The sequence below is a fragment of the Cricetulus griseus genome, chromosome 2 (assembly GCF_003668045.3).
Source record: "Cricetulus griseus strain 17A/GY chromosome 2, alternate assembly CriGri-PICRH-1.0, whole genome shotgun sequence".
Lineage (NCBI taxonomy): Eukaryota > Metazoa > Chordata > Mammalia > Rodentia > Cricetidae > Cricetulus > Cricetulus griseus.
Window position 1 is genome coordinate 34,730,752 of NC_048595.1, and position 16,587 is coordinate 34,747,338.

A 16,587-nucleotide genomic window follows, 5' to 3' on the forward strand; every position below is an offset into this window, starting at 1 on the left:
AGGCAAAATATCAATGATAAAATAAAAATAAATTATAAAAAAGAAATTGCCAATATCCCATTTTTTAAATCATGAAATCAAACATCCTACTTGTTTAAAAAGTCAGTCTAAACCAGGCAGTGGTGGCGCACACCTTTAATCCCAGCATTCGGGAGGCAGAGGCAGGTGGATCTCTGTGAGTTGGAGACCAACCAGGTCTACAAGAGCTAATTCCAGGACAGCCTCCAAAGCCACAGAGAAACCCTGTCTCGAAAAAAAGTCTAATGTAGCCTAAGCTAGCCTCAAACTTGTTATGAATTCAAGGGGTCAAGGATGACCTTCAACTCCTGACCCTCCTTGCCTCTCTCTCCCCAGCACTGGAATTACAGATGCCCAGTGCCACACTTGGCTTTTTACATTGGTGCTAGGGATCTTCAGGCTTGTGTGGCAAGCACTTTATCGAATGAGCCACCTCCCTAGTCCTTTGTTTTTCTAAGAATCTCACTTTATAGCCCAGGATAGCCTGGAACTCGCAGTGATCCCCCTGCCTCAGCATCCAGAGTGATGGGATTAACAGCATCAGCTACTACACCTAGCTTGACATGACACTGTTCCAACTATCTCTCCCTCTACCACCTGGCACACTCAGCTATGCCCTCTGAACCTGCTCCCATCTCAGCAGGGCCCACCAGCTTTGTCCATAGCCATCAGACCCTTCCTCTTTTCAATAGCCACCTTAGATCCCACCCACCCCACAGTCTATCTTGTCAACTACTGTCTTGACAGGATCCTTTTTTTTTTTTTTTTTTTTTTTTTATCAATCATATCTCCACCCCAAACAAACCTAAAGCTCCCTTTTCCACACCCACAGCCAAACTGCTGAGTTCTGCTAAGGGTCAGACCTCTGAAAAGAGCAGCTCTGCTATACAATGTCCTTGACCTGACTGGACCCTCAACACTGCCTGGAACTCCTACTGTCCTCAACTCAGCTCCCAGAGTCTCCCAAAGGGACAGCAATCCTCTCTTACTTCCTGTGAGTCCTCCCAGGCATCCCTACTAGTTGCCAGCAAATGGTTTACCTACTTAGCTCACGGGGAAAAGCAAAAGCAATCAGGCCATCAGATGGTGTTTTTTTGTTTTTGTTTGGTTTTTTTTTTGTTTTGTTTTGTTTTTTGTCAACTTGACACAAACCTAGACATCATGGAAAAGAGGTAATCTTAACTGAGAAAATGCCTCCATAAGGTTGGCCTATAGGCAACTTGTAGGACATTTTCTTAAAGATTGATGTGGGAAAGCTCAGGCAACTTCAGGAAGTGCTACCCCTGGGCAGGCGGTTCTGAAGCATATGAGAACCCAAACTGAGCAAGGCATGCAAACAAATCAATAAGCATTGTTCCTCCATGATCTCTGATTCAGTTCCTGCCTTGGCTTCACTCAATCAACTCTGTGACTTGGATGTGTAAGCCAAATAAGCACCTTCCTTTCCCAAGTTGCCTTTGGTCACAGTCATTGTCACAGACACAGAAAGCAAACTAGGGCAGACACTGGCACCAGGAACATGGGGTACTGCTGTGATAGGCCAGGCCATGTTGTTTGGGGGAGGGCTGTAGAAGGACTTTGGAAAAATCATCGAGTATTCAAAGCTCACTGACATGTTCTGTGGGAGCCTGGAACATGTTGGGAACATCACAGACACAGAGGCTTAGCTTGTTCCAGACGGAATCTGAGAGCTCTTCAAAAACTTTATTGGGACTGTTTATGTGATACTTCAAAAATTATTTTCTTGAATTATATTTATTCACTTATTTGTGTTGTGCTTCACCATGTGGGTCCTGGTAGTCGGGCTTGGTCAGAAGTGCCTTAATCCACTGGGCCATCTCAGCAGCCCCGCTCATGTAATACTTTGAATTTCAAATATGTAGTTCTGGTCACCAGAGGCTACAGAGCCAGCTGTGGTTAAGAAGAGACGAGTGCTTGGCTGTGGAGGTGCATGCCATTAATCCCAGCACTCGGGAGGCAGAGGCAGGTGGATCTCTGTTGAGTTCGAGGCCAGCCTGGTTTACAGAGTGAGTGCCAGGACAGCCTCCAAAGATACAGAGAAACCCTGTCTCAAGAAAAGAAAAAAAAAAAAAAAAAAAAAAAAACCAGAGGGAGTGAGGAGAGAGAGGAATATAACTGAGGTGAAATCTTCTGACACTATTTCCTCAGGGTTAGCACACAAAAACTGTGGTCCAGAAGGGCCAAAGCTGGCAAACAAATTTGGTAATGTTTAATAAGAGTCTCCTACATGTTACTGGTTTTGGTGGCACGGGAGCTGAGGAACTGAAGGGGTCATGAAGAACAGCTGAGACTTGGCACTGTGTGGCAAGGTTGGAGTCCCTGAAGAGAGGTCACTGGTGAAGGTACTTACCTCACCTGCAGTAGAGAACCCAGTGTATTTGAGAGGCCAGAGCTATGGGATGAATAAGTACAGGTGTGCAGTGGGGCCAGCCTGAGGCTACCAGGCTGTACGTACTATGGATGACAGAGACAGAGACGTGGCTCTGCCAAGGCCCTCTGGAGTCCAGAAAATCATGAATCCTGGATACAAACAACTGGATACAGAGCTAATTACACTATTGCATTTGGTCTTGCTTTTATTGTGACTGTGCCCTGGTTCTTCCTTCTTGAAATAAGAAAGGTGCAGTTTACTTTATATTTTACAGGAGCCCAAAGTTAAAGAGACTCTGGATTTTTAAATAAACTGTGGTTATTTTAAAGTGACTGACTCCCCCCTCCCCCCAGTCAGGGTTTTTCTGTGTAGCCCTGGCTGTCCTGGAACTAGCTCTGTAGAGCAGGCTGGCCTCGAACTCACCGAGATCCACCTGCCTCTGTCTCCTGAGTTTTAGGATTAAAGGAGTGTGCCACCACCACCTGGCAAAGTGACTGACTTTTAAAGTATTTAAAACTTTAAAGACTGTGACTTTTACAAGACTTTCTTCTTTTTAAATTATTTTTTTTACATTCCAATCCCAGTTTCCCACCCCTTCCTCTTCTCCTGCTCCCCCTACTTCTCCCCATCCCATCTCCCATCTGCTCCTTGGAAAGGGTAAGGCCTCCCCTGGGAAGCCTACTAAGTCTGTCCCATTATCTCGTTGAGACAGGACCAAGGCCCTCCCCACCCTCCACACCCCTGTGTCTAGGCTGAGCAAGGTATCTCTCCGTATAGAATGGGCTCCACTAAGTCAGTTTGTGCATTAGAGTTAGATCTTGGACCCACTGTCAGTAGCCTCATATATTGTCCCAGACACACCACTGTCACCTATATTAAGGGAGTCTAGTTTGGTTCTAATGCAGGTTCCCCATTTGTCAGACTTGAGTGCAGTAATCTCTCACTAGCTCGGGCCAGCTGATTCTGTGGGTTCCCCCATCATGGTCTTGATTCCTTTGTTCATATTATCTATCTTTCCTCTCTCAATTCGATTGTACTCCAGGAACTCAGTCCAATGGTTAGATGTGTTTTTTTCTGCATCTACTTCCATCTGTTTCTGGAAGAGGGTTCTAGCTTCTCTGGGGTTGTATATTATAGGCTGGGTATCTTTTGTTTTATGTCTGGTATCCACTTATGAGTGAGTATATACTGTATTTATCTTTCTGGGTCTGGCTACCTCGCTCAGGATGTTTTTAAAAAGACCTTCTATTAGGGTATTGATATAATACGAGATCTTGGGGGTGAACAAGAAAGGGAAGATTACTGTTTAATAAGTAATGGGTTTGGGTATCAAGCAGACAAGTTGTGCTGGTAGGTTTTTGTCAACTTGATACAAACTCAGACGTATCTGGGAAAAGGGAATCTGAACTGAGAAAATGCCTCCATGTGGTTAGCCTGCAGGCAAGGCTGTGGAGCATTTTCTTCATTAAACATGAACACCGGAGGACCCACATCACTAGGGGCAGTAGCATCCCTGGACAGGTGGTCCTGGAGTGTACAAGAAAGCTGACAGAATAAGCCAGGGGGAACATGTCAGTAAGCAATGTTCCTCCATGGCCCCTGCTTCAGTTCCTGCCTATAGATGCCTGCCTTGGCTTCCCTCAATGAATTGTGACTCACAATATATGAGACAAACAAACCTTTCCTCCTTCAAGTTGTTTTTTGATCATTGTCTTAGTCACTACTCTATTGCTGTGAAGAGACACTATAAATAACCAAGGCAACTCTTTTTTGTTGTTGTTTTTGGCTTTGGTTTTTTGAGACAGGGTCTTTCTGTGTAGCCTTGGCTGCCTTGGAACTCACTCTGTATACCAGGCTGGCCTCGAACTCACAGAGATCTGCCTGCCTCTGCCTCCCAAGTGCTGGAATTAAAGGCCTATGCTACCACTGCCTGACCCAAGGCAACTCTTTTAAGTTTTTAATTGGAGGCTTGTTTGTGTTTTCAGAGGTTTGAGTGCACCATCATTATGGCAGGGAACATGATGGCAGGCAAGTGTGGGGCTAGAGAAGTAGCTAAAAGCTGCACCCTGATCTGCAGGCTCAGAGAGAAGGGGGGGGGGGACCTGACACCGGGCCTGGCTTGGGCTCTTGAAACCTCAAAGCACACCCTAGTGTCTAGAGTCATACATCCTCCAATAAGGCTACACCTCCTAATCCTTCTCAAATAGTGCCACTTTCTGATGACTGTCGAAATACGAGCCTATGGAGGTCATTCTTATTCAAACAACCACAGACATGGTCTTCATCACAGCAACAGAAAGCAAACTGAGCTAGATAAAAACTACCTCAGCTTGTCATCCCCAAGTCAGCAAGCCTGTGGGCATGGATCTGCACCCATCTTCTCTTTTTCTCCTGTCAGGATGAAGTAGGGAAGGGTATTCCATCTTCTCTCCCCTTCTCAGAGGTATCCCTAATGATGCCCTCTCCTCCCTGAACCTTCAATCTGGCTAGCCTTCTCCAATTAACAACTTCCACCTCAAATCCCACCTCAGCCCCAGGATGGCCATGTCACATTTCTGAAATCACAGCTCTGAAGACATTAAACTTACTCTTACCTTGTTTCCACCTGCTTTCCTCCCATCCTTATTCTGTACTCACAAGCTCTCGCTAAGGTCAGTAGGGTCCATCTTGGTATTATGCACCTTTCTCTGGGCTGTAAACACCTATTTTTCAGCCTCTAGGACCCCATCCTCAGGGCTTCTCTGTCTCTGTACCATGGAGACTTGGGTGGCACTAACTTCCCTTCTAGTTTTGCCACATACTGGTGTGAAAGCATTATCACAATATGCTCAGGAGGGTTGTGAGGGTTAGACAATGTAGCACAGAAGCCAAGTATCTGGCCCAGGGATGTTCAGTACAAACACAATGTAAATATACAAGAGAGAGCTGAAGTTTTACAGTGGTCACATTAAAAGATGAGAGAAAAGCTGGAGAGATGGCTCAGTGGTTAAGAGCACTGCCTGCTCTTCCACAGGTCCTGAATTCAATTCCCAGCAACCACATGGTGGCTCACAAACATCTGTAATGAGATCTGCTGCCCTTTTCTGGCCTGCAGGGACACATGCAAGCAGAATACTGTATACATAATAAATCTTAAAAAAAAAAAAGAAAAAAAAAAGATAAAACATGTTGGGACTGCAGAAATGGCTCAGTGATTAAGAGCACTGGCTGCTTTTCCAGAGGACTTGGCTTTGATTCTCAGAAACCCCCTTGGTGGCTCACAACTGACTCCAGTTCCAAGGAATCTGAGGCCCTCTTCTGGCCTCCGTGAGTACTGCACACACATGGTAGACACATTCACGAAGGCAAAACTTCCAAATACATAAAAATATAATGAAGGTTTAAAATAGTTTTAAATAAGTTTTAAATAAAACACAAAATTATTTAATCAATTAATATAGCCAAATATCATCTTAACATGATAGTAGTATAAAAATTATGAGATAATTTGGCTTTTCTTAAGACTAAGTCTGATGGGTAAATTAATAGTTATATCACATCTCAGGAAGCAAAATCTTTATCAGAAACAATGTTTCAGATTTTGTACAATTAATAGTTTAAAATGTAGCATCTCAGGTGGCCGGTGGCACACACCTTTAATCCCAGCACTCAGGAGGCAGAGGCAGGTGGATCTCTGGGTTTGAGGCCAGCCTGGTCTACAGAGTGAGTTCCAGGACAGCCAGGACTGTTTCACAGAGGAACCCTGTCTCAAAAACCAAAATAAAATAAAATGTAGCATCTCAAACTCAAGTGTTTTAAACATACTCAAAAGTCTCTCAAGGAACTTTTTAATTCAAACTGATTAAAGCTTAATACAAATTAAGAATTATCTCAATCATAACAGATATATTCCAAATGGTCTACTGCCACATATGCCAGTGGAAACTTTAATAGGCAGCACATATCTAATGACTGAATGTCTGTACTCCCCAAACTCCATGTTAAAATTTAACTGAGAGTTGGGGCCTTTAAGAGACCATTAGGGCATGGGAACTACCCACAGGAATGGATCAATGCCATTCTTGCAAAAAGGGTTTAAGAGTGGAGCTGGATGAGCTGGAGAGATGGCTCAGAGGTTAAGAGCACCTACTTGCTCTTCCAGAGATCCTGAGTTCAATTCCCAGCAACCACATGGTGGCTCACAGCCATCTACAATGAGATCTGGTGCCCTCTTCTGGTGTGCAGATATACATGGAAGCAGAATGTTGTATACATAATAAATAAATAAAATCTTAAGAAAAAAAAAAAAGAAAAAAGAGTGGAGCTGGACCACCCTGTCCTCTGTCTCCTGTCATGTGAAGTCATCCCATGATGCAACAAGGTTCTTACCAGATGAGTCAGATGTGGTAGTATATACCTTTAATCCCCGTACTTGTGAGGTGAAGGCAGAAGAATTCCAAGTGCTATGCCAGCCTGGGCTAAATAGTGAGATTCTGACTTACAAAGATAGAGGAGATTAAGGAAGCTAAAGATGGTTGAACAGATAACTCTGTCAGAACATATAAAATGCATGCAAACACATCTACAACACCTAACAGCCACTAAGATCATCAGACATGCTATTGCCACATCTTCTGGTTTCAATTTCCCATTTGACTTCAAATAGCACCCCCCCCCACATCCAACACAATAACTCACCAACTATGGCCCTTTTTACAGCCATTTCTACATGCAAACTTTAGTTTTTTTTAATCCAAAGTAAAGTGCTATATTTATTATAGTATTTATATATTTCTTAATCATTTAACTATGAGACCATACTATCAATTAAAGTAGATCTCTATCTTTCTTTACTAGGCTACGATGGAGTTTCTGTGTGCTGCATTCCCTAGGTCATTTCTACTACACGACTTCCCTTAGTGTAAGAGATTGTGTTGTTTGGTTTGGTTTTTGAGACAAGGTCTTGCTCTGTAACCCAGATTAGTCTTTAACTCTGTAGCTTAGGCTGACCTTGAGTTAAAGGCAATTCTCCCATCTCAGCCTTCTAAATTCTAGGATTATAGGCCTAGGTGGCCACATCCAGCCAGTACTGGGATTTTTAGGAACCTGTATGTTTGTAACCTAACAGAACTGTTTACACCATTCATCATTCTAGAGCCCATCCCAGTTCTCCACCTTCCACAGCTAGACATATAAGCCAAGTAACTACCATGTTCCACCTAGACTATGGCAATGGTCTTATTTTACAACTCTCAAACCAGCAACAGTGCTTTCCAATCCCACCCTCCATGGGCTACTCAAGATCTGTGTGTATATGCATGCACACGTTTGGTTGTACAACTATTAGAAGAGGATCAAAACTGTTAACCAATAAGCAGAGGCCTGAGATTCTACAATATCAGCAACACTACCCAAACAATGAAATGTGCCACCTACAAAGACCAAATCCAAACCCATTTAGAAAAACCAGTATCTGGTCTCTTGCAGTTCTCTATACTTCAGCCACAGAATCTTTTGTAAAATTCAAATAAGGAGGCTGGAGAAATGGCTCAGCAGTTAAGAGCACTCACTGGCTGCTCTTCTAGAGGACCTGGGTTCCCAGCACCCACATGGCAGCTTACAACTGTCTATAATTCCAGTTCCAGGAGATCCGTCGACCTCATACAGACATACATTCAGGCAAAACAACAATGTACATGAAATAAAAATAAGCAAATCATAAAATAAGCACAGAAGTGTTTTAAAATTTAAAATAAAAAAACCTCAAATGAGATGGACATGTTGGCTCATGCCTATAATTCCAACACTGAACACTAAAGCAGAAGGAACGTCAAAAGCTCAAGTCCAATTAGGCTACAGCATGAGACTCTGTCTCAATACAAAATAGAAAAGCAAATGAGTTCAATTTTTGTTTTAATACCCTTTTAGTATCTCCTCTTTATCCTAAAGATAAACGCCAAAATCAAAACGTGGTCTACAAGCTCTGGCCTCTCCTTCCAGCTTTACCTCCATGCCCTTTCCTCTTCTCATATTCCCTATGCCTTAGTAGTCAATCATTCAATAAATGGAATTAAGTCTCTCTGTACTGTGAACCATCCAAAGTGACAGGGTTAGAACATGTATGTTTATGTGTGTGCATGTGAGCATACATGCATGTATATTTTCCTATCCCTTAGTAACATCTCTAATCCCCTGGAAAGAGCTGGAAGCAGAGCTTCAAGTCTTCTTTAAGTTGACAGCTCAATAAAAGTCTAAGATTATTCAACAACATCCCAAATGTCAGCCAACGGTGGCCTTTGCCACTCTGCTACAGGGGAAGTAGGTAGAGGTAGGAGATGTCAAAACACGGCTGTTGAAAAGTTACTCTTTCTGAGGCAGTCCACAGTTTCTGATGGAGAGGAGAGCTGAACAGACATTATTCCATTTCTTCTCAGATTAGAGGCCTTAGGAAAAGCGTTCATATCTAGTGAGTTCATATCTAGTGACTCACATAGTCACACACCTGAAACACAATATAGCTGGGAACTGGAGAGGAAGGAATCAGACCCCTTGTTTTTTCCCAAGCCTGCTTGGATTACCTCACAAGAAGAAAACATAAGGTCCGCTGGGAATAGAGTCCTCAGTTTCCCTTTAAACCCATTCTTTTCTTCATTATCTTGGCAGTCCAGTACAGAACTGATTGAAGGAGCTCAAGACAGCCTGAAGCACCAAGGTGACCCTAGTGTTACCATATGGGTCAGCTGCTCTCCTGCCCTTCTGCCTAGGAACCTAAAGGCAGAGAGCTATCACACACCAAAAAGTCTAGTGAACTTCACAGAGTAATTGTTCATGGTCAGTGCCTGCCTCGCCTGGCCGGGCCTTCACATTGCATTTGTTGAGGCTGGCAAGCAGCCTCAGATGAGCTTTGACAGCTGGCACACTGTTTTCCTGGACAGCATGTCTATCTACACAGGCATGCCTAGCTCCACCCAAGAAGGTCTCTATGAATCTAGTTCTCAATGAGGAGGTGGCCAGCAAGCATACACACTCTGAGACTAGCTGACCCCAGTCCAACCACTGAAGACACAGGCAAGAACCAGGCTCAGTCTCTGTGCTCCAGATGGACACATCTGGAAGTCAACAAGCATGGACTTGTTTCTAACTGACTTAATTGCTATCCCAAGTCCAGGGAGCCTCACAGCAAGAGAAGCTCAGCAGAAATGATGTCTGAACTGCATCTTCAAGGGGAGGGAATATGCCTGATGATGATTACAAGAGGCAAGAGGTGCATTTCACGAAGTGAGATAGCCAGACCAAGGCTCAAAAGTAGGACAGCCTAGCCTCCTCAGTCAAAGATGAGAAGTGGTGTCATAGACTCAGCTATACAAGTGATCATCAGGAGGTGGGCGGGTGGGGGGAAGAGAGCAAAAAGAGTGCAAAGGATGCACACCAGGGTTATATGGTGTGGAGCAAATACAGAACTGGCTCCTCTCTGATCTTCCACATTCATGTTTAGCTTTGGCGCCACACACACACACACACACACACACACACACACACACACACACACACACACCCCAAAAGCAGGCTGCTCTTTCTGCCTACAAGGCAGTCTCTTCCTGGCATACCACCATTTCCTTAGTTATCCAGTCTAAGATCCCAATCTTCACAGTATCTAATGTGACCCTGCAATAGCCTCTTTTTCCTAAGCCTATAGGGAGCTTCCATTCGGACCCTGATGTGATTTCCCTTCTTCAAGATTCCTGAGAGTCATTAAGCGGACTGGTTGCATCAAGTAGATCCTGAGGCTGCTCCAGCACTATTTTTCTCCATCAGAATGGCACATGGGCATCATTCTACTAGTGGCCTGGGCCTTCTGGAACAGTAATTCCTCTAGAGCAAGGAACCAAGAAGCCCATTCCTAAATCATTTCTTCTGCTTACCTAGGAAGCACAGCACATGCTGGGGGAGACTGGTTTTCTGGGTGACTCATTCTTTATCAGGAAACTATCCTGGCTATATAGGGTACTTTAAAGGTCCACAGCCCCATGTTAACTCTCCAAGGTCTATGATGCTATATTAGTGTCAAGATCCTCCTTCATGCTCCAAGGGTTCTAGCTTCCATATGCTGTCCTCCTTATACCAACAAGGCTCTGCTAGGGTCAGGTGAGAGCAAAGCCAGTGTAGGCAAACCCCTCTTCCAAACTAGAGGTGCAGAGATCATACTCAGCAGTATATAAATTAGACCAATGAGAACCATGGTTCTCCTAGTGACAACACAGCTCAACCCACAGATTGGGGGGGAGGGGGAATCCCTTTAACTAGGACTTCTATGTATGTTTAGAAGACACTATTCTGACTCCACCCAGTAGCCTGACCTTCACGAAGCTCTCCATCCCCAAAAATATTGACATTTCAGCGCATATTACCAAGGGAAGAGAAAGAAGGGATACTGAGAAAAAGAAACAAAAAGAAAGACACAAGAGCTGGGGGAGGGGAGGTGTCTCACATACACGAGAACCAAAGGCCCCCGAGGGAAGCTCAGATGGTACCTTTTTCAGATTAATCCACTGCTTGAAGTAATCCGCCACTGGCAAGCCTAAATAATGGCACTGGCCTGGGAGCCTACAAAAAAGAGGAGAGAGAACAAGTTGGAAATACAAATGTCCCAAGTGTGGAGTCTTAAGCTACAAAGTTTAAAAAAGAAAAAGAAAAAGAACAAAACAGACACACCACACGGTCAAGCACATCAGCCGAGTCCCCAGCTGAGGAAGCTATCCCACCTCCAGCACCATGGATACTGGGCTCACAGCCATTCCTAAGAACCAAACATGAGTTTCAAGAGACATTACATAGAATAACATCAACTGCTACTACTTCCTAATTTGTTAAATTCTATTCTTAACACATTAAGGTTCCTACTCATATTTTCCCTCAAAGTGATCCCATGAGGTAGGTACTGTTGTATATTGTGGTCTCCCTACTGCCCTGGGGGGGGGGGTCTTTGTTTTAGATTTATTTTTTATTGTATATGCATGAGTGTTTTGTTCAGATATACGTTTGTGCATCAAGTGTGTGCCTGGCACTTTCAGAGGTCAGAAGAGGATGTCAGACTCCCTGGAACTGGAGTTTACAGATGACTGTGAGCTGCCATATGGATGCTGGGAAATGAACCTGGGTCCTCTGCAAGAGCAACAAGTGCTCTTAACCACTGAGACATCTCTCTAGCCCCTTTTTGTTTGTCTGAAACAGGATCTCACTCTATAGCCCCAGCTGGCCTGGAACTCACTATGTAGGCCAGGCTGGCTTTAAACTCAAGAGATTTATCTGTTTCTGCTCAATGCTGGGATTAAAGGCATATGCTGCCACATCCAGCTCCTGGAATGTGGTTGTGTTTTTTTTTTTTTTTTTTTTTTTTTTTGTTGTTGTTTGAACAGGGCCCCATGTAGCCCCCAGACTACAACTCCCAAATACTGGAATTAGAAATCTGTGTCACTACTACTTTTAGGCAGCGTTGGAGTCAAACCAGGGTGTCAGGCATGCTATGTAAGTATTCTACCAACTGAATCACATTCCCAGCCCACCAAAAGGGCAGCAAGGAAAGAGCCTTCCTTTTTAAAAAACTGGTATCCCAGGTATGTATCAGTAACAGAAAACTGAGTAACACAGGGCCAGAGAAGGGAAAATGAATCTTCAAAAATTATAGAAAACGTCTGATGTGGTCGGCATGCCTTCAACCCCAGCACTCGGGAGGCAGAGACAAGTGTGTGTCTGAGTTTAGGGCCAGCCCGGTCTACACAATGAGTTCTAGGACAGCCAATGCTACATAATGGAGAGACCCTGTCTCAAAAGAAAAGAAAGGAAATTACAGAGAACAAGACTTCCACATTTTCTTCCCAGAACCTTCTCCAGGCCACAGGCCTTGTGTCTCTGCATGGTTCCTAAGAAGACAATCCTTCATAAGTCAAGACTCTTTCAACTCATCACCCCTTTTCATGTTATCAGGCACCTGAGGCCACATATGCCCTTTGACCCCACTTCCTATTACTTGTGGATAGCCTAAATTCTGGAAGCATGTGTCCCTTTTCTACACAGGGCTGATACTTTGTTTTGTTTTCGAGACAGGGTTTCTCTGTGTAACAGCTCAGGGTGCCCTGGAATTTGCTCTGTAGACCAGGCTAGCCTCAAACTCACAGAGATCTGCCTGCCTCTGCCTCTGCCTCCCAAGTGCTGGGATTAAAGGCTTGTGCCACCATGTCTGGCCATAGACCTGATATTTTTTAGCTTAAAATAAAGTGATTAATGTCAACTGTTATACAGAGGCCAAACAAGATGAAAGGTGAGAAAACCAAAAGGACTTCATAATATGGAGGTTCCAAGTGACTGGGTGAGGAGAGTGTCAACAGCAGTAAGCCAGGTAAGGGATGGCAGAGGGAAGAGCCACAAAGAGATAAGGGAATGGAGAACACAAGTACAGACTCCTTTTCTCAGGAACTTTGGCTATGAGAATCCAGTTGAAATGGCAAATTCACCTCAGAAAGTTGAAGGGAAATCTAGCCTTCCCTTCATCCTTTAGCTACTTGACAGATATTAACAGGAAGTTGACCTCTGGGTTTCAGGAAGTAAACTAAGGATTCACTTTTACAAGATGCATTATGTCTTGAGACATAATGTCACATGTCTTTTGTTGTTTTTGTTTTTGTTTTTTGAGACAGGGTCTCTCTACATAACCCTGGCTGTCCTGGAACTCACTCTGTAGATCAAGCTGGCCTTGAACTCACAGAGATGCACCTGCCTTTGCCTCCAGAGTGCTGTGCTGCCACACCTGGCTATGTCTTTTTTTGAAAGGCAGGATCCTTTTAAACACAGGTGGCACAGCAGCATTATCTATAACTAGCCAGCTTTCTGGAGAATTCTGAATTGGCTGATGTCAAGAAAATGAAGGGGGCACCCAGAGGTGGTATGCCCACAAAGGGTCAAGGACCAAGGACATGAGGCCATCAAACAAGGCTTCTAAGGCTAAAGAGGTAGGTGGTCTTAGCAGCTAAAAAATCTCATGAGAAGCAAACTGTAATTTGACTGATTGAATCCTATTATTTCCTTCTTTTTCTCTGATGTTGTTCCTTATCCTTTGTGTCTTAGAAAATGATCGCTAAGCTCACTGTTTCAGAAAAATCATGATGGGGGAAGTGCTTCTGTGTGTTTGTCTTATTGGATGATAAAGTACTGTTTGGCCAATGAGGCAGCAAGTTAGGAGTCAAGGAGGATCCTGGGAAATGTAGTAAAGAAGTGGTGATCTAGGCAGGAAGTGGCATAGCAGAGAGACTCATATTTAAGCAAGGACAAGCAGGAAGTGGTTCCTTTCCCCTTTGCTCTTCCTCCTGCTCTCTGCTCTGAGCCACCATGTGATCCAGGGGATGAGGATGCCAGCAGAAGGTGTCCGATAAGATAAGTCTTATAAAATATATAGATTTATGATAACTAAGACTGAGCTAGCAGATGAGAAATCCTAGTCATTGGCCAAGTAGCATTTGTACCTAATATTAAGTCTCTGTGCATTATTTTGGCCATCCACGTGGCAGGCAGAACTCAAGCGGGTGACAGAAAGATTTATCATAACAAAATCACACTGAGGTCTGGGTGTAAAGAAGCTACCAGAAACAGGAGAAACACGGGGGCCTAATCAGAAAAGGGCAGGGAGCCCCTGTCTTATTTTTCCTGTAGTCAACCTCAGCCACCTTCTAATGACTTTAGTTGATATGTCAGGAGTCCTGTTGGTTCTGCCTAGCTCTGGAGAAAGGGGGATTCCCTTTTCTGTGGGATTTCAATGGTACATGACAGCTACAGACATCACCTCCAGTTAGGAAGGGTCTAGATCAGTGGGATCCTGCCTGCTCCTCTCCACAGGAGCCACAGTGAAAACATCAGAAAGAAAGATCATCTAAACAGTCATTCACATCTAAACATGGGCCATGTCTTAGTTAGGGATTTTAATGCTGTGAAGAAGAGACACCATGATCATGGCAACTCTTACAAAGGAAAGCATTTAATTGTGGGGGCTCACTTACAGTTTCAGAGGTTCAGTCCATTATCATCATGGCAGGGAACATGGCGGTGTGCAGGCAGACATGGTGCTGCATGAGTAGCATAGGAAAACTCAAAGCCCGCCCCCACAGTGACACGCTTCCTCCAACAAGGCCATACCCACTCCAACAAAGCCATACCTCCTAATAGTGCCACCCCCTATGAGATTATGGGGGCCGATTACATTCAAACCACCACAGCCCAGCAGCAATCCTGAGTGCCTCTCTGTATTCTATATCTGACTGAAGTATGAAGAGGGAATATTAATCATATTCAGGAGCTCCATGCATGAAATTTATAGATCCAAGGAGAAGAGCAGGGTTGCTAGTGCTCCTCTAAGTATTCCAGCCTTGTGACTCCCAGCATAAGCAGTACAAATATAGCTGGGCCCAGACTCATCTTTATGAAAGATAGAATCAAGAGGTAGAACTTGAACTTCCAGGTATCTCATGGGAAGATAGCTGGACATCTTTATCACACAATCCTACTCCAGCATAGAGAGCATAAGGTGGTTAGAGTGGTCACCATCCCCTACACAAATTAGGAAACAGATTCAGTGAAGAAAAGGGATTTGCTCAATCATGCAACAGCTAAGAATAGGACTAGAAATGGACTCTGAGGCTTCCGAATACACAGGGGCCAACTGCACATATTCTCCTAGAGCCTGTGACTCATCCCTGAGAAGGCAAAGCTTGAAAACTTGTAGAGGTGGGTAGAATGGTGGATATTGCTCAAGGTCACATTTTTATTCAACAGTATTAGGCGCCTAAGGTCAGTGAGTACCAGTAGATACACGGTTCCACTACTCTGGCAAAGAAAAGGTCAAAGGCTCCTGGCACAAAGGGTCCAAATGCTGAGTTTCTACCAGACACTGATCCCAAGGAAAAGAGCCACTGGCAGTGGGCCCTGAATTGGCCTGCGGGCATAAACGTGCAGGCAAGTTTATGGTGCCCAGGTCTCCATGCAGCTGGATTCACTGGGCACAAAGCTCCCCAACTGCCCAAACATCATCTGGTCATGCTTATTACTGTTGCCCAATGAAATTTTATGCACCGAGTCCACAGGTGTGATTTCCCCTTCTTTATGAGGGGTCGGAATGACATCACTGATGGCCAATAGAAAAGACCCAATTATGTCCAGGCCATAAAAAGGAATGGGATTTTTTTACCCCACCAAATCAAAACTTCCTTCAGTTTCATGAATACAAGGGGCCCCTTTTAAGGACACCCTCCACCCCCACACGTGCACACCAGTCCTGCCTGTGGGCTCTAAAGCAAGGTACATGATCACTCTTCAAATGCTATGGGCCTAGAGCCAGAAAGAACCCCTACCTTGGCATTTATCATGTGGCCTTGCTCTTATCACACTGGCCCTTCAAGATAGCAGAACAGAACCCCAAACGCTATCATCAGATGCTTGAGGGAAGTTAGAGAAGAAGGGATACTTCTTAAGTTTCCTGCTGAAACTTTTAAACAGCAAAACGAGAGCTTCTGCTTAGAAAGATAGGAGGATAGGGTGGTAAGAAAATGTCTCTCCCCAGAAAACAGACAACAAAGCAAAGGGAGCCCCAACTTTCCCACCCCAGCCCTAATTCAAGCCTACCACCTGCAACTGAGCTGTTCTGGCTTGGCCCAGACAGACAGCCTTGATAGCAAACAGGTGTGGCTTGCTTGGCGCCAGCCAAAGCAGGGGAGTAGCTCATTAAGGGAGTCCCCACACCCCACCCCTTGCTAATGGGTATGGACCAAGGTGGAACCAAAGTAAGTAGGAACTCAGCTTTGAAGATCTGGTGAACAGAGCTTGGGGGAGTGCCACTAGGTTTGAGTCGAGGAGACCACAGAGGTTTGACAGACAGACTGGCAGGCAGATACCAAAAGGCAGGTCCAGCAAGAGAGAGCAAGCACCTGTGCTGGAAGAAGTTGTGGACATTACTCCTTAAGGGCTTTGCTCTCTTCAAATTTTAACCAATAAACCCATCTTGGGAGTGGGACTTTCTAGCAGACTCAGGACCAGCAGGCTGGAGTCATCATCTACTCCTTTCTGCCTCACAGAGAAAGCCATGGCACCTGGATCTCAGAATGACTTGGATTGTCAGTGCTGGTGGCCAACAGCACTGCAATGTATACACATCACTC

General features: G+C 44.5%; 1 protein-coding gene across 7 annotated transcripts in view; it reads right to left on the reverse strand.

Moving 5' to 3' along the window:
- Eri3 (ERI1 exoribonuclease family member 3) overlaps positions 1 to 16,587 on the reverse strand; it is a 130,218-nt gene that overhangs the window by 53,784 nt on the left and 59,847 nt on the right. For all 7 annotated transcript variants that reach the window (XM_035439681.1, XM_027402617.1, XM_035439680.1 and 4 more), the window contains one exon: positions 10,921 to 10,993. In XM_035439681.1, coding sequence (XP_035295572.1) covers positions 10,921 to 10,993 — 73 coding nt within the window. The remainder of the gene's footprint in view (positions 1 to 10,920; positions 10,994 to 16,587) is intronic.